The 18,215-nt window shown below is 38.3% G+C and overlaps 2 protein-coding genes across 2 annotated transcripts; one reads left to right on the plus strand and one right to left on the minus strand.

Moving 5' to 3' along the window:
* Positions 1-386: 386 nt before the first annotated feature.
* Positions 387-6,220, minus strand: LOC134746576 (chitinase domain-containing protein 1). The gene is made up of 6 exons (XM_063680994.1): positions 5,852-6,220; positions 4,646-4,826; positions 4,018-4,224; positions 2,374-2,535; positions 1,667-1,904; positions 387-575 (listed from the first exon to the last, which is right to left on the minus strand). Exons 1-6 carry the CDS (start codon positions 6,104-6,106, stop codon positions 434-436), a joined length of 1,185 nt encoding a protein of 394 aa, XP_063537064.1. The 5' UTR covers positions 6,107-6,220; the 3' UTR covers positions 387-433.
* A 2,188-nt stretch (positions 6,221-8,408) lies between these two features.
* On the plus strand, positions 8,409-18,135 carry LOC134746658 (chitin deacetylase 1). Its single transcript, XM_063681161.1, has 9 exons — positions 8,409-8,876; positions 13,073-13,245; positions 13,634-13,770; positions 14,898-15,023; positions 15,301-15,509; positions 15,780-15,899; positions 16,076-16,233; positions 17,199-17,452; positions 17,781-18,135. Exons 1-9 carry the CDS (start codon positions 8,536-8,538, stop codon positions 18,057-18,059), a joined length of 1,797 nt encoding a protein of 598 aa, XP_063537231.1. The 5' UTR covers positions 8,409-8,535; the 3' UTR covers positions 18,060-18,135.
* Positions 18,136-18,215: the final 80 nt, after the last annotated feature.

Raw genomic sequence — 18,215 nt, forward strand, 5'->3', positions numbered from 1 at the left:
AATAAAAAGGTATTTTTTACTTTTTGCTTCTTTGAAGTCGTATGCGACATCCGATATCGGATCGGACACTGTAAGGCTCCAACGCCTCTAAGCCGGTGCTGCCCCCTAAATTTAATGCACGCTCCCTATAATCATGTTTGTTTTTGAAGCAGTAGATAAACAAAGAATAAAAATATCACTAATTACCATTTGCTTCGATCCTTAGTCTGATCTGATTCTTTAAAAATATTTAATAGCCAATTAAGTTAAGGTTAAGCTACTTAAATATCACTTACCTCATCTTTATTTCCTTAACATCTTTTTAACCACATCCGCTGACACTGTAATTGTAGATTTTCAACTTCAAACGGTTCCCGAAAGATCGGGGATTCTAAAAAAGACGCCAATAAACTAACACAAACATTTATTACAACTTAAAGTTAATATCACATAATTAGAAGAGGTCGTAGAAGTAGTCAAGACCCTGTCCTAGCTCCCAGAGGGCGACTCCGGTGCCGTACTCGCGCGCTAGCTCCAGCCGCTTTTGTATGGAGTATAGCGTGGGAAAAAATATCTTCTTTGTACCCTGCGATGTCCTGAAAAAGGAAAGATTTGGTTAATTAGCAAAATTGTCCTCCAGACACCCAAAAGCCTATAAAATGGCATTCCATTGTATTTTGAGACTACTTTGTCAGTTACCAAATTGTGTAGGCATTTAGCTATTAAGGGATAAAAAAACTGCATACCTACACCTATAACAAGAAAATAACAAAAAAGAAATATGCAATTCATGACCCAATCCAACCATGATACAACGACCACGAAGTCGGAATTTATTTTTAGAGATAAGGCGCCATTCATTCATTACGTAAGACGTGTTTTATCAGTTTTACCCCCTCCCCCCCTATGTCAGAGAAAATTAGAATAGGCCGACCCCCTTTCTCCTGTTTAATATTTATTACGTAAGAATTAAAAGGAAAAAAATGACTACAATGTACAATGGTTCTACTTTGCTCCAATATTTGCTCCACTTTAAGGAAATTTTAAATATTTTTTAAACTGTTCTTGAATAAATATTCAGACGAATTGAATATTAAGAAGAACATCTTATGTAAGTAACACATTTTATCGGTAAATCGACTTGACTTTATGAAATGTTGTTTTATATAAAACGAAGCTATGAATAAGGACCGCAAGATACCCATTGACTGGGGTATTTTTGCTCCTACCTATAGTTTACTTCGGGGTGCAAAGTTACCCCAATGTGCGCCAAATTAATAGGCCCGGCCAAAAAAAGTGAGATTAATTTTATGACTAAAACGTAGCAATTCAAAATAAAAAATAATATAGGAATACAATTTCGTTTATCTGAGTATATAAATAATAATATAGAAATATTATGTTTGAATATATTAGACGTTAAGTCCTTGTTTTGAATTGGAGCATAGTTACCCACCAAGGAGCAAAGTAGGACCATTTTACGGTATGTTGAGTTTGTTTTAATGTTTATATTTTTCAAATAAACAATTCAAACCATCCTACTAACCCAGGGTTAACCGCTTAAACTGTTAACCCAGTGTCAAATTGTACTAGTAACCATGGTAACTCCAGGCTTAACCTGTTAACCCCGGGTTAGTGAATGATGCAAGTGGCCCTTAGTGTTCCTATGTCTATGACTTGAACTAACCGGATTTCAACATAATTCTCCGCCGTATTATTATTATACGTCAACGCCTGATTGGCCTTGGCGTTCTTGAGCAGCTCAATGTACTCGGTGCCGACGATGGGCCCGCCGCCGTTGGCCGTGTACGAGTTGCCGTACAAATTCAGCCCGAGTAGGATTTTGGAACGCTTGGCGGGGTTCTCGTCGTCGTCTATGAGTTTTTCTATGCATAGTTTCATCCAGTATAAAGGTGCATTTGGTCCTGGAAGCCAAAATATAATAAAATTATGAGACTGCGTAGGTATTTAGCTTCATCTTTATGCCGTACGCTACATGCTATATAGTACAATGTGAAGGGCTTCGTTAAGGCCAAGATCTAACACAGTCAACACCAACATTGATTGAACGCTAGCTGTGTAGACGCGTGCAGACTTAAAAAACCTCTAAACAAGTAGAATTTTAATAGATTAAGATTTTTGGTTACTGAAAATGGGTATATGGGGTATTGAAACCCATTCTATCCCAAGGACACAATCCCACTCATAAGGTTATAACTCCCAATAGATCCCAAAAAAGCATTATAAAATATCACATCAGCCAAAAGATATCTGCTGGTGCTAAACAATGACCGGTCACAACACAACTGTCTCATCCAGATTATTCTCAATCTCAACCAGATCATTAGCATAAATAAATCATCACCGTCTTTTACGTGATATAAAGTTCCTTACCAGGTTTCTGTGGATTCGAGAAGTCGTAGGTCATGACCGACACGGCTTCGACGTAAGGGTAGATGTCGTTGAAGGCCTGGATGAAGAACTCGTCCGTGGGGTAGCCTCTGAACGGCGGGTACACTAGGATTAATCTGAAATCGTCTTCTCGCATTTCCAGACCTGCAACATTTCATGATACATTATTAGATACAGAATTACTATTGCAAAACTTTTTTTTATTAATTTTGATGCTTACTTTTTGATTACATACATTTTTGCTGCCCTTTTAACCCTTTTTAAAAATGTATTCAATGCAGTGCTGTGTATCTTTTACTGTTTTAATTTTATCACTAGCTGAAGGATACTAATATGTAAGTAGCTGAAGCAGCTGAAGCTCTAAAGCGCCGCAAATATGCTGGACTATCAAGCAATCACTTGTTTGCGGTGGAGACTTTGGGACCTTGGGGTCAGGAGGCGCTGAGTTTATTTAAAGACTTAAAGAAGATGCTCCTTGACACCACCAGAGATCCTAGGGCTGGCTCATTCCTTAGCCAAAGGATCGGAATTGCCATTCAGCGGTCGAATGTAGCCAGCATTATGGGCACCCTTCCGCAGGAATCAGATCTGGGGGACTTTTTTAGTTAGTTTTAATTTTTTTTATTAGAAACTGTAATAGATGTCATATATTAAAGAAAAAGTAACGAAAGCCCTCCAGTGGTGAAGGCCGGATTCGAACCGGCGTCTTTAGCTATCGCGGCTAACGCCATGAACCCCTAGGCCACCCCGCCACGGCGGTACCCGTCCGAATTTCTCGACTATATGCCATCTTAATAAGACTAGGCATCTTTGACCAACTCTAAGGGCAAGCAGTAATGCTTGCACCTCCTATACGAATACAGGCCCGCGATAGCCAAAGACGCCGGAACGAATCCGGCCTTCACCACTGGAGGGCTTTCGTCACTTTTTCTTTAATATATGACATCTATTACAGTTTATAATTTATATAGTAGTGTGACTAGGTGGTCCAAGGATATTATAGCAAAAGCCGGAGAAAATTGGCTAATCAAGGCAAAAGACCGTGAAAGGTGGAAAGATATGGAGGAGGCCTATACCCAACAGGGGTCCTTAAAATAGTAAAAATGGAAAACAATAATATTAGAAAACTTTTTTTTATCATGTAAAACTATTTAAGAAAAAATAAAGGCTTAAATAAATAAATAAATAAGTGTGACTACTTAAAAAACACAAATCAAAATATTTAATAAAATAATTTGATTTGTTCCCAAAGTTGATTATTTTATTAGGTTATTGTTTTATTTAAGATTAGTTATTTTATTTTAAATGTAATTGTATATGAAATTTTTATTGTGGATATTTGTTTTATCCTGGTTATCGCCTTGTAACTCTAATATGCAAGTTATTTAATTTTTTTACAGATTTTATGATTTTGATTACCAACAGTAAGAATAGCATTTAAAATTCAAATTACGTATATTGCCTGTTTTTGCTAGTAAAACAGATTTTTAAATCAGGTTTAGCAACATTATTAGGTAACAAATAAGTTCTAAAAAATTAAAAGTGAATCTAGAATATAGGGTAATGTAGCTTTAAAGCAATTAAGACCCAAATTAGTAATAAAATAATCAGAGCAAGTGAACTCACCAAATTGCTGTATGAATTTAACAGAGCGGTCAGCATACTTCCCGACCTGCGAGAGCATCTCAAGCACCACTCCGTCGAACTTCCACTGCTTGCAAGCTTTCTTCACCTCCTCGATGAGGGCTTTCTGTTCTGAGAGTGACGAGGGCTCCATGAAGAAGGCCTTGAGGTCTGACAACTGCCAGTTGTCAAATAGGATTCTTGGCAGAACTGCAATTGAAATTTTGAAATTTATTTAATTCAAATGAATTAAAATAGAGGTTTTGCAAAACAGATGAAACAGAGAAATTAGAACGTTGTCATTGTACAAAAAATAGTTCTCTATGAATGATATCAAACGAGAATATGGTTTGAAAGGTAGAACCCACTTTAAAATATTTGTTCCGCAGAAAAGTATTAAGAGCTTATGACATGAACTACTGTATTGAAACTTATGACATATAATTATTATGTAATATGTAGGTATGTGATGTGCATCAACAAGAAATTCTTTGTCAAAAACATTTGGCTTTAAGCAGGGCAGGCCAGGTAAACAGTTGTGAGATGGAAATTAATTTTTGACAAAAATAACTTTGCATAATAAGCCAGCCCAGTGTGCTTTGATAAGGGATAAACTTATATCAATACTGACTTTTTAAGTTTCTATCAGATCCCTTTTGGCGTAGAGACTTCATCCAGGCATGGTCCACATCATGCAGCCCCGAGATGATGTAGATGTTAGGGCTCTGCCGCTTGATCTGCAGCCACACCGGGGATATGTAGTTGAACTTGGGCGCCCAGGTCTTTGCCACATCATAGCCTTTATTGTTCCACTGAAGCAGAAGAATTTAAATAGATTTTTTAAATGTTAAAATAGTGTAATAAAATTCTTGGCCTTGAAGCAATAGTTGCGGACAGAGAATAGGATGGATTCAGTGTAGAGTTGTAGACAATAGAATAAAAAACGACTTCTGGTGGTGCTTAATTCTATGAAACACTAGGTGGACATCAAAAAAAATATACATTATGGGACAATATTATACAAAATTACAAATCGACCTAGCCCCACAAAGGCTTGTGTTGTGGGTACTAGATGACAATATAAATAATAGATGGATATTGTAGATATATACTTAAATACATGGAAAGCATCCATAACCCAGGAAAAAATATTTGTGATAAACACACAAATAAATGCCCTTTTACCAGGATTTGAACTACAGATGGGCCAAATATTCGGTAATTATTCAGTATCCCGCTTATTCGGTATATTTTTCAATGTTTGTATTGGGCCGAATTTGGTATGAACTGCCAAATATATACCGAATGAACAATATTTTTTTAAGTGTGTTGCCTAGGTAGCACAGATGAACATCGCGATCAGGTATGAGACGTGTCAGTTTCTTGGCATAAACATTCCTGGTCGGTCGGGAGAAGGGCCAAAAACACGTTATGAGTGCAGACCGCGGACCTGAATGAACTTGTTTTTAGTGTTTTAGGCAGTTTTAGCCCAGCCGAATATTCGGCCCCTCTCTAATTTGAACCCAGGACCTACTGCTTTGTAGGCAGGGTCACTACTAACTGGGCTAGGTGGCAGAATTCTCAGTGAATGTCTAAAACAAGTTTACATGCATCTCACAGTGAACATTCGAAACCAAAAGCATCTGCAAAACATGAGCCCAGTGAGCCCCTGAGAAATTTGGATCATTTCGTTTTACATCTGCTTCGTGCCATTTGTGAACTCACACTTTCGGTACAACGGAAACAACCCTTTGAGTATGCACTGCAAAAATCAATGCATTTATAAATTTCAATAACCTATGATAAGAAAGCATTAATTCATGAAATAAGTACATACCGGCGTTACATAGCCCAACACAATGTTCTCAAAGTTCTTTGTAGACACGTCTTGATGATAAGTGGCATGATACTTTATTATGTCTTTAATGTAGGGTGCTTCATTCACTAATTTCCTGTCCAAAACATTGTGTTTTCGAGGTCCTTCCTGCGGTTTTATACCTTTCTGTCCCTTCTTATCAGACGGTGGTGATAACGTCGCTAAACAGACGCAAAGCAAAACTAAAACATGTAGAATAATATGAAAACATTTCATTTTTCTATTTTATTTACACGCCACGTTTTAATATTAATATATTGTCTCGGAAAATAGTTATTGCAGATTTTATCGACTGTCTCGACTGATGTGAAAGAAAACAATCAATTCGCCGCCGGCCACGATTTGGTAGTTGGTAGGCGAAACGTCAACACTAGTCAACACTAGAGTTTGGTCCAAACCGTACGTCAGCCATGGAGCGGTCATTGGAAGCGGCTAACAATCGGTCATTTGCCCAACAAAGAGCGATTACCTATTTATATTTGTCTGGCGCCTTGGACAACGAGGCGGGAGGTGGATTCCACATAGTACAAAAAAATCGTGCAGCGATACAGAAAATGTCACTCTACCACCAAGAACAGTCATTTAACAAGTATATTTTGTCAAAGGACTGTCTCATTTCAAACATAGACAGGGAGAATCATACATCATACTATCTTTGTCTTACACTAATACTAGCACCTGAAGGAAGAATGGCCTAAAAAAGCCAACGACAGAGAGGAATGGAAGAAGCTGGAAGAGGCCTTTGTGTCACAGAACACGCTGGACAACAACCCAAGAAAATGATGCGAAGAAAACTGATATACAATGATGTGCAGTTTAGTCACCAGCAATGAAGGCTATAATAATAATAATAAGTACTAACTATATCCCCACGCAAGCCTATCAAAAGACCGGGATTTATAGGCCCGTGAAATCCGAGGAGATAATAATAAGTACTAGCACCCAAAAGAAAGGGATGAGTATAATTTTCCTGGTTCTTACTGACTGACAAATTGGTTTGACCAACTATATATCTGTAAGTACTATAGTTAATAAAAGTATTTTAACTCGTTAGTACGATATTGTTCACTCAAAAAAAAACTGTTAAACAAAAAACTGCATGATTTTAAATTTAGTGAATAAAAATGACATATCAAGCCAAGTGACATAACACGAATCTACATTACGGACCGTCATACTTGCGCGCGAAAATTCACATTGTAATGTCGGTCCTTCGATCCGGATTTTGTACTTTTTGTAGTTATACAACTGGAGAGTACTTACTCAACGTTCTATGGCCTGTAAATAATTAAATAAAAGGGGCCCGTCTGAAAATCAGCGCTGGGTATATATCCACATATATCTAGCAAAAAGCTGAGATTGCCTATACCACAAACAGACCTAGATGTAAATAGTTTACTGTTCAATTTTTTTTTCTTTTATGTGCATGTTTTCTATAATGTTTTTGTGAAATTAAATGTATTGTGTATTTTGTTTTTTCTCTTGTCAATTTATTTTTATTTTTTCTGGTAGTGGCTATAAAACATTTTTTTATTTTATTTTTTTATTTATAATTATGTTGAGCTAACGTTGAGAAATACCTACCCTTATCACTTTAAACCGGAATTATTATCATGCAAAAAAAATATATTAAAAAGTAGGTACGCATATACTTATGTATGTATAGTCAACGGGCCCGGATTTAGAGACCTAGGGCCCCTAGGCACTTAGTATGGCACTTAGAATTTAGGGGGGGGGCCCCCTTCTCCATCTCAGAACCATTGCTGTTAGATGGGCCCCTAGGCGCGAGCCTTGTGGCCCTAGGCGGAAATCCGGCCCGGATAGTAGTCAGGCCATATAATTAGTCAGTCAAACAATTTTGTCAGTAGAAAAAGGCGTGAAATTCAAATTTTCTTTAGCGCTTACATTTTTTTGTTGTTTTCTTTCTACTGACGGAAGACTATTCCTACTCATTGTTGCAAGATTAGCTTATACTGTGCAGGTTTATTCGAATTAAATTCGAATCGTATTAAGGGGGACACAGTGAGGACAGGATAATAGTTATATAAAAACCGGCCAAGTGCGAGTCGGACTCGCGCACCGAGGGTTCCGTATTGTTTAGTATTTGTTGTTATAGCGGCAACAGAAATACATCATCTGTGAAAATTTCAACTGCCTAGCTATCACAGTTCATCATGAGATACAGTCTGGTGACAGACAGACGGACAGACGGCCAGACGGATAGACGGACAGCGGAGTCTTAGTAATGGGGTCCCGTTTTTACCCTTTGGGTACGGAACACTAAAAAGGTATAAAAACGTGAAAAACGTCATGCTGTTAGTGTGTTTTTAGTAGTTTTGATTTAACTTCACTGCTTATGTAATGTATCTAAAAACAATTGATATTTAATAATGTATAAAAACAAGTACTTAGTTAGAAAATTATGTCTAAAGCAGAATATTGTGTATCTAATCTATACTATTTATGTACTAGGTACATATTTTATTTATGTGTTTCGCTCACGTACCTTGAAGTACAACATGAAGTCGCCATATTCGTTCCACCTCGCCGAACGACCAGCCGTCGTGGAGGTGGAAGAAAGTAACCCCGCGACAATAATGACTCGGTGATAACTCAGTGCTTCCAAGACAGAGCTCGCGACAGCCATGCGGCTCCTTCTCGCGACCCTCGCCGTGTGCGCGGCTTTAGGTAGTTGTTCGAAATTAAAGGGACTTCCGATTAACCGTAAACAAAAAATAATTTCATCGTTACGCGGCCAAGATTCCAAATTTCCATTGCTTTCGCCGGAGAAGCAGTTTGAATATTTGCTTTACATTAAAAAAGTTCCTAAAGGTTTCAAGCAACCTACCTATACGATCAGTGAATATGCGAAGTTATTTTCGAATTTAATTACAGGAGTGCAAGGAAAGCACAGAAATAAGAAACATGTGCTAAGCAAAAGAAGCACCAGTAATTTAAAGTGTCATGAAAATGGAAGATTTTACAGGTGTGGTTACCATAGATTTTTTATCAATACATTTAACATTTATTAACCTAGCTAGTAAAACTTATCAAACCGAGTCATCTTTCGATAATATATGAACACGAAAGGGTGCTAATACATTTTCCGCTCCTGAGAATTAAGGGCTGATCATGATGATGATGATCAGTTTCTCATCATTTGTATTGGTACCAGGCAAAACATAAGTTAGGCTATGCTATTAGGCTGACCGACATCCAAAAAAGTGCTTTCTTAACTTTTAAAAATAGCAATTGTTTTTATGGTTGAATAAATAATTAATAGATGGAATTGAGTTTATGATTGGTTATTAATGTGTAGGTAAAGAAAAGGAAAAGCTTAACACATAATCGATGACAATTCATACCTTTCGAAAAGAAATCATTATGTCATTACTCGGTAATCTCAGTAGCGAGGTGAAATCGGTCCACTTTAAAAACTGGTCGAAAAATTACAGTTATTCATAACATAATACGAATTTCCGGTCATTTTATAGGCACGAAATTCAACTACATACCTACTAAAGTAGATACTTATGTAATACATAAGAAAAAAACACATAATTAAAACACGAATTAATGTTTAAGACGCCTCATAAATTTATAATACCTAATCCCTTTTGTTAATTGGTACCTATTAGGTACCTATTTATATATTAGGTGTTCATTAGCGAACGGGGAATCGCTAAGATTCGGAAAGATAGGGTAATTGTTTTCGTCCACTTGTTCAGTTTTCGTCCACTTGACGAAATTTGAAATAACCTACATTGCAGCACAAATTTGGACTTATTGCAATCCTTCATATATCTATCTACATAAAAATGATATTTTGCAAGTAGCAAACTAAAAATTAAATTATTATTTGCAAATCCTTCAAGTGGACGAAAACTGAACATGTGGACGGAAACAGGCACAATGACAAAGACAAGCGCGTGTGTAAATTTTATCGTATAAGTACCTAAACTATTTATAAATAAATATCTGTTTATTTCTTGAAATCAAGAATCAACTAAAAGTAAATATTAATAACAACACTTATGGGTATATAAAAGTAAATATAAAATACCTCCCCAAAGCTACCCGCGCTTCTGGAATGGTGCCTAACAGGACGCTGGCGGCGTTGCCCCTTTGCACCGCCAGACTTAAGTAAAAATTAAAAAAAACTCCAACCGTCATGTGGAGAAGAACAGCATACAAATTGATTGGGAAGTCCGTCATAACATGAGGCAAGAACTCTAGGTACATACTTCACTCAGACACAGTCAAAGGAAGAGCTTCGCTCGCTCCTTCAGCTCTATGGACCTTTTACATAAGTATAAGTGGAAGATATGTGTACCTACAAACGCAAGACTTCGAAGTGACGAAAGAGCATGTAGTCAGACTAAGCTAAGTTGTCAGCGATTTTGATAGGACAGACTGTGCAAGTGTTAAGTAAACGTCATAATTTCAAAACACATGCACAGTCTGTGCTATCAAAATCGCTGCCAACTTAGCTTGGTCTAACCCTAGACGGTTTCCCTGTAGGTATACACTCTATCCCATTACGGTATGAGCTGCAAAATACCATAAGATTACGTTAACGAATCCATACCATAGCTATAATGTTTATCACGATCTGCGGTCAAAGAGCATTAAAGGTGCAGTCGCATCGTAACCACTAACCTTTTAAAGTTTCATAATTTTACTTAACCGTTTGGTGAACCATGACTTAAACAGAAGTAAGCATGTCAAGCATGTGTAATTCAAGATACGCATATATATAGAGCTAGGTAACAAAAATAGTGGTGATCCGTTAAATAATCGGTATCGTGTTCCGATTAAGAATAAGTATAAAAATAACGTGAATAAAAATCTTGTATGGGGCAAGGCAGGTCGGTCAAATAGGTCAACCCGCCATACCAAATTTTTTCACCTCCAATATTTTTGTTACACTTTGTATACCTACTTGCTCCATCGATTGATAACATGACATGAGTGACATGACTGTGTGTGTGTGGGGAGTGTGGTGCGGATGACAGACCATAAGTACCTATAACCATCTAGATTCTAGGGCCTAGAATCTAGGCCCACTGATGTAGTATAGCAAAACCTTAGACTATACTTTACGTAAGTGGTAAGACCTAAATGCAAATAGCCAATGACGTCAATGTTGTCCGCGAATTGCATTGATTGCAAATTTCCCAGCGGGGCAACGACCCCGGTCGACTTTCGCCGCAACCTTGACTGACGCTAATACCGTCCGTCCGCCGCATCTACATTTCCGCCGTCCAGAGAAACTTTCGCTCTTCATATAATTAGGTACATATATTCACATACGACGATCCGCAGCCGTATTATGGATTTTATCCACGTTATATAAACGTCATTTTTAGGGTTCCGTACTCAAGGGGTAAAAACGGGACCCTATTACTAAGACTCCGCTGTCCGTCTGTCTGTCACCAAGCTGTATCTCATGAACCGTGATAGGTAGACAGTTGAAATTTTCAAAGATGATGTATTTCTGTTGCCACTATAACAACAAATAAGTACTAAAAACAGAATAAAATAATTATTTAAGTGGGGCTCCCATACAACAAACGTGATTTTTTTGCAGTTTTTTACGTAATGGTACGGAACCCTTCGTGCGCGAGTCCGACTCGCACTCGGCCGGGTTTTTTTTATTAACTCACGATTGAAAAAGACGGACACATCATTATCACGTAGACAAATACTACCATCATATCCATACTAATTGATTGCCATGTAGTTTGTTGTTCTGTGATCGATTGTCTTTTTAACCGACTTCAAGATTTCAAAAGGAGGAGGTTCTCAATTCGGTTGTATGTTTTTTTGTTTTTTTTTTATGTTTGTTACTCCATAACTCCGTCATTTCTGGACCGATTTTGAAAATTCTTTATTTGATTGTAAGTATATACATACAGATTGGTCCCGTTTTTGTCAAAACTCAGTTCTGATGATGGGATCCATGAGGAATCGAGGGAAATCCTCAAATGTTAAAGGCATACATATAGTGATTTTAATATTTTCATCAACAAATCAAGCATTTACATTTAAAAAAGTGACATTTGATGAAGTGGAACTGCTGATGATGATCAGAACGGAACTCTTCAATGAAGCATAGTTCGCGTGTGGCGATTTGTCCTCTTCGTTATGTTTGTTAAGCAAGTTAGGTTTTCAAGACGCATTTTTGTCAAGCTCGAGTTCTGATGGGATCCATGAGGAATCGAGGTAACTCCTCAAATGTGAAAGGCATACATATAGTGATTTTTGTATTTTCCTCAACAAATCCAGCATTTCCATTTAAAAAAGTGTCATTTGATGAAGTGGAACTTTTTTGAACTGCGATCCTCACAGAACCGAACTGCTATCAGAAAAGTGGGTTAGGTTAGGTTAGAACTGTGACCCTTACAGAAACGAAATGCTATCAGAATATTGGGTTAGGTTAGAACTGTGACCCTTACAGAAACGAAATGCTACTAGAAAAGTGGGTGGTTTTACCTCCTTTTAGTTAGGCAAACAGAGCTGTCTCTTTCATTTCATTGTCTGGAGTGCACCATCAACCATAAGTAACCTCTCAACGGCTTCCTCCATTGAAGTCGGTTTTTTTTTCTTAAAACTTAGCTTGAACGCGTTTTTTAGCCCAATCCTCCCTCGAGAGAAACTTTTCTTCAAGCGTTAATGATGACTGTGAATTTATGTAGCTTTCTACATTAGAGTTGCCTCGGAAAGTGATCTATCGTCAATTGTTTTGTCCGGTTCGAAGGACCAGCTTTAGCCCCTGGCCGGTGGCTTAGCCATCAAGATGGCAATCGTTGATATAAAACGCCAATGGAAATATAAATAATGTATGGAAGTAGTCACGTGGCTTTTCGTAGCATCTGTCATCCCCCAGCTGTAATAAGGTTACTAATATCATCTTGAGTTGAAAGTTAAGACTAACTCCTTAAATTTGACGTCGAGAAAAAATGGAGCTATTACAACATCGTCATAGTAATTTTGGTGGAATTCTGAGTTGCCAAATAATAAGTGAAGTACGTAAGTTTCACTCAACGACAATCAAACATTTACGATCCATAATTGGTGGGAGGTTGACAATATCTTCATAGACATTTAAACGCCACTTTATGTAAATAAATTTGAACTTGTTTTTTATCAAACCTTGCTCTATACTCATTTTCTAACCAGAAACCCGGATCGCACGGAAGAAGCAATGTGGACAAATGACGAGTGCGCCAAATATTACCTGTGTCTCCAGAATGAGGTCTTCGAGTTTCGATGTTCTCCGGGCCTACTTTTTGACGTGAACAGGCAACTTTGTGACCAGGCGCAGAATGTTCACAACTGTGACGTGACTACTGGTGAGTTGTTTGCCTTGTATTGTTGCCGTGTATGGGCTCTTTATGAAGCCAAACATTACCTGTGCCTCCAGAACAAAGATATTAATTGTAGCTCTGTGGTTTCCCTTGTTGTAAAAGAAGTACTTAGTTGTCCCATTTGCTCTTTTCAATGGCGTTCTAAAAAGCTCCTACCTTTTAGAACGCCAATTCGATCCCAAGTTCCATAACTTTCAAACTCAAAAGTGCGATATTTGTTCCGAACTACTTAATTTTATTTTTTTATTCCTACCTACCTTTCTTCGCTACCTTGGCAGAATTTCTGCTCGGGTCAAAGTACATTACATATAATAACAACCCATGTTCAGGCCAGATTTCGCGTACCTACGATATCTAAACATCTTTGTTCCAGAGACACATATCCCGAAGCCTCTGCTGGAAAACGGCTCGTGCGCCAACGAGACGCACCTCGCCTGTGCTAACGGGAACTGTGTTCCTGCGGAGTACTTCTGCGATGGATCCAACGACTGCGCAGACTCCTCTGATGAAGTAAATACCTTTCTATCTCAAGCTGACAGACGAAGACAAGTAATAAGGGTTGACCCAACATACCTGACGCAGCTTAAAAGTTCACGGCGACAATGTAATTTAAATTTCGGTTATCGTCACTTCATCAGCATTATCTGTTGTCATCAATCGCGTTAGTAAAATAAGACGGTTCAATTAAAAGTAAGCTTAACGCAACAGAAGTTACAACAAAGAAATCCAAAAGTGGACTAATAAAGTACCTAACCATACAAAGGTCGCGACGCGACAGAACTGCCAGTCTAAGCAACATTTAATAACTGGATTCTCCGCAAGATTATCTTTACAACATATTTCGATCACATATACATACTTATGGTTCTAAATCAAATGATAATTAAAAGTCATATGGCCTAAGGAAGTTCGTTTAAATTCTAATACCTAAAAGTTAAGTTATCCAATTCAAGACATCTTATTCACGTCGCGTAGGTCAAGTAAGCGTTGTTTATCTGTTAATACTGGTGCCCAAGTGTCCAGTCAGCTTTCTCTAGACCACACGTAACGACTCAACTTTGCCAAAGAAAAAGTAGTACTAGATAGTTCACTCCAATTGCCCATTTACAGATACACCCGGATAGATGCTATGTTGATTGACACAGAGTTTCATACAGTTAGGTAGTTATAATATTGTTTCTTAGGGACCGACACCGAGTGACCTAGAGGTACCTAATGGCTATAGCCGCCTAAACTGAAGACGCAGCTCGCAGGTTCGTTTCCGGCCTCAGCCACTGGAAGGCTTGGCCACTTTTTCTTTAGTATATTCACATCTATTGCAGTTTACAAATTAGTTATCAAGTTGATCTCAATACTAAAGAATACTGAACCTAGGTAAGTACCCACAAGTACTATAAGGGTTACTTTTAAATATTAAATATTTCGGCTGTTTTTATTATAACGAGATACAAGAGTGTGTATGTAAATATTGATTAATTACCTAATGCAAATCTTGAGCCAGTTCTAGTAAGTCATCGAGTTAATAAATACACAGTGTCACGAGTTTATCTACATAATATCATCACCCATCAACCCATGTAATAGGTGCCACCTGACTGCAATTACTTTCTCTGCGCCTGACCAAGCATTATTTTTAGGGCTGGTGCGACGTGCAGTACGACCCTAATTCTGCGGCGCCCTGCGACACGGGACTGTGCCAGTTGCCGGACTGCTTTTGTACCAAAACTGGGACTGAAATCCCTGGCGGTTTAGTTCCAAATCAGGTAAAAATAGGTACCCAATTATAAAAGACATATTTTAGGAGTAATTAAATTTCGAAGCACCTAAATATTTGTTGTGTTGTTTATGTAATGTTAGACTAAGATGTTTTGGTTTTCCCGCCTAAAAACGAAGTAAAAATTTAATGTAGCAAGAATAGTAGCAGTACAAAAACCTAGTTTCTTGACCGTTACCTACTCCAGCTCGAGTCCCAAGTAAGATGAACACCGAAAGAAACTCTTAAGTTCTCTACGTCGTATAGTGTTAAATATTCTGTTGTAGACTCCTCAAATGATCACCCTGACCTTCCACGGCCCAGTGAACCACGAGAACTGGGACGTGTTCACAAAACACTTGTTCACTCCTGAGCTCCGAAATCCAAACGGCTGCAACATAAAGGCGACATTCTTCATCCCGCACCAATATACCAACTACAGGCACGTGCAAAAGTTGTGGAACGAGGGGCATGAGATCGCTGTCAACTCTATTACGTAAGTTTTGTGGTCAAACAGTACTTGTTCACGCCCGAGTACCGAAAACTGTATGTATTTATGCATGTATCTAGTAGTTAAAGCGACAAAGTTCTATAGTGGCCTAGGAATCAAATTAGTTGAGGTAGGTACACCTCATAATGGTACACCTATATTGAAACGGTAAAGGCCGCGGTAAAGCTATTTAATTGTAGTTCCGTTCCCTATTTTAGAATAAATAATTAAATAAGTACAAGTCACATAGTACAATAAATAACCTTTTGATTACAGGAATCGCGGTCCCGAAGAATGGTGGTCCAAAAACGCCACTGTAGAGGATTGGTTCGATGAAATGGTCGGTCAAGCGAACATAGTCAACAGATTCGCTAAAGTACGCATGGAAGACTTCAGGTAAATACATAAATACTATCATTCAGTCACTTCCAAAGACCATTTTGTATCCGGCTCGAAGGACCACTACCGTTATAAATTCGGAAAAGCATTTATAGCGTCCTTGTCGAAGGATTATATGCAGCTTAAAAGTGCAAAACAAATGCAAGATTTTTAACGACTTTCAATTGTTTCAGGGGCCTCCGCGTGCCGTACCTGTCGCTGGGCTGGAACCGTCAGTTTCTCATGATGCAAGAGTTTGGCTTCGTGTACGATGCAACGGCGGTCGCGCCGGTGTCGGACCCGCCGTACTGGCCGTACACGCTCGATTATAAAATGCCGCACAAGTGTTCCGGTAAACATTCCTTATGAGTTGCTTAATTGTTTATTATTTACCCACCTACTGAAGATTTGGGTTGTTACTCATGTCTCATATGTTTGGGTCGGTGTACTGTACGGCGCGCGCGTGGATCGACCGTACACGATCCACTGTGTAATAAAACAATTGCCACAGCCATGTAGCTAACAGCTTTAGCTAACTTAGAATGAAAGCGGAAAAAAGGGGCTCATATAGGTGTCCCAATCTTAATCATTAAACAAATTGAAAATTACAGCTATTGAACCGTATATCTGCTTTAAGAGAACAACAAGATATACTAAAGAAAACATAAACAATGCAAAAAGTACCGTTAATTCTTTTTTAATACGCGATGTTCATTGTGTACGACTTGTACGAGACATCTTTGATCAACATGTAATTAGAGCGTGCGACCGATTAAGTAACAGTTATGCCGCTGTCGACTAGAAACTCGCAAGATGTACGTATAGATTACATAACAAAGGCATCACAATATTCACACTACACTCTTTCCTGGCATAAAAGTGCTAAGCCTTTCCGTAACGTAAACATGCATGACAATATCGAATTTTGTTAACGCATGTTTCCGCGCACAGTTCCGAATATCGTCATGCGATTGCATGATAAAAGCGCAATTACCATTCGACATTATTGTTTATGACTTTTTTTATTCGAGCTGCTAATGACAGGAAGGAATCTGCCTTCACGCTTGTGCGATTTGTTTCCTTAGGAAGACCTTTCCTTTAATGATAAAAGTGGAGCACGGGCATATTGCGCCCCTACTAGAATATCTTTAACTCCTTCGGTATACACTTTGCTTATATTAATTGACACCATAGGTACAGTCCGTTATTACGTTACAGATTGGAGGGAGAGAGGGCAGGGTTTCCTCAAAAATTCCTCTGACCACGCTTGCAGACTGTAGTTTAGAGTCACATAAATTTAAAACTATGTATCAACAGGAAACCAGTACTGCCCAACGCGGAGCTACGCCGGCCTATGGGAGATGCCCATAAACCCATTCCTGAACGAAGGAGGAAAGGAAGGCGACGAAGTGTGCACGACCCTGGAACACTGCCCCAAGCTGACTGACAAAGATGTGTATGATGTCCTGGTCAGCAACTTCAAAAGACATTATCTGAAGAACAGGGCTCCATTTGGCATTCATTTGAATGCGACGTGGTTGAAGAATGCTGAATATTTGCATGCATTTAAGGTATGGAATTATATTTATGAACACACAGTTTTGAGGCGTGGCAAAAGGGTCGCCATTAGATACTAACAATGTACTCACAAATATTAAAACTAGAGTCTTATAGAATATTTTTGATTTTTGTACAACTTGCATAGTCCATAATATTTTTAATGATCATTATTCCACATGTTTCTTTCTTTGTCAGGTGATAATGAAAAATGGAGACTTTAGCTAATTTGCAATATGGCAATATGGGCAAAATGAGAAAATAATTTCTTCCAAACCACTTCCTCATCTCCTCTTCCTCAACTTCAATAATGAAATACTGCAATGTAATTTTCCTTTACAGAAATTTATTAGTGAATTAATGAAACTACCAGATGTCTACTTCGTGACAAACAAACAAGCTATTGAATGGATGAAGCGGCCAACGCCAGTGCTCCATACGAACAAGTTTGAGCCGTGGCAATGCAAAAATCACAGTTTGGAGGATGTTGAATATGCCTGCCACAAACCAAGGACTTGTAAACTACAGTCAAAGGTTCTACAGCATGATAAATACATGATAACCTGTCAGGGTTGTCCACAGAGCTATCCATGGATAAGAAATGAGTTTGGACTAGATTAATATTTAAAAAGAATGTACCATCATTGACACAGTTAATTGACTATTTATATAACTTGTTGCAACTATGCTTGCCACAAAACTAAGTGGAGAGTCAGGTCAGGTAAATCATCAGAATCATGCTGTCTCTTACGCACTCGCCTTATGGAGTGGGACACA

The sequence above is a fragment of the Cydia strobilella genome, chromosome 13 (assembly GCF_947568885.1).
Source record: "Cydia strobilella chromosome 13, ilCydStro3.1, whole genome shotgun sequence".
Taxonomy (NCBI): Eukaryota; Metazoa; Arthropoda; class Insecta; order Lepidoptera; family Tortricidae; genus Cydia; species Cydia strobilella.

What these genes read in the sequence shown, in the direction of transcription:
- LOC134746576 (XM_063680994.1), bottom strand. Translation starts at nt 6,106, where the DNA reads ATGAAATGTTTTCATATTATTCTACATGTTTTAGTTTTGCTTTGCGTC. An exon ending in TGTTGGGCTATGTAACGCCG is followed by an intron (nt 4,827 to 5,851) that starts GTATGTACTTAT and finishes CTTCTGCTTCAG; the next exon opens with TGGAACAATAAAGGCTATGA. An exon ending in CTCGAATCCACAGAAACCTG is followed by an intron (nt 1,905 to 2,373) that starts GTAAGGAACTTT and finishes TTTGGCTTCCAG; the next exon opens with GACCAAATGCACCTTTATAC.
- LOC134746658 (XM_063681161.1), top strand. Translation starts at nt 8,536, where the DNA reads ATGCGGCTCCTTCTCGCGACCCTCGCCGTGTGCGCGGCTTTAGGTAGT. An exon ending in GAAAATGGAAGATTTTACAG is followed by an intron (nt 8,877 to 13,072) that starts GTGTGGTTACCA and finishes TTTTCTAACCAG; the next exon opens with AAACCCGGATCGCACGGAAG. An exon ending in GTACGCATGGAAGACTTCAG is followed by an intron (nt 15,900 to 16,075) that starts GTAAATACATAA and finishes CAATTGTTTCAG; the next exon opens with GGGCCTCCGCGTGCCGTACC.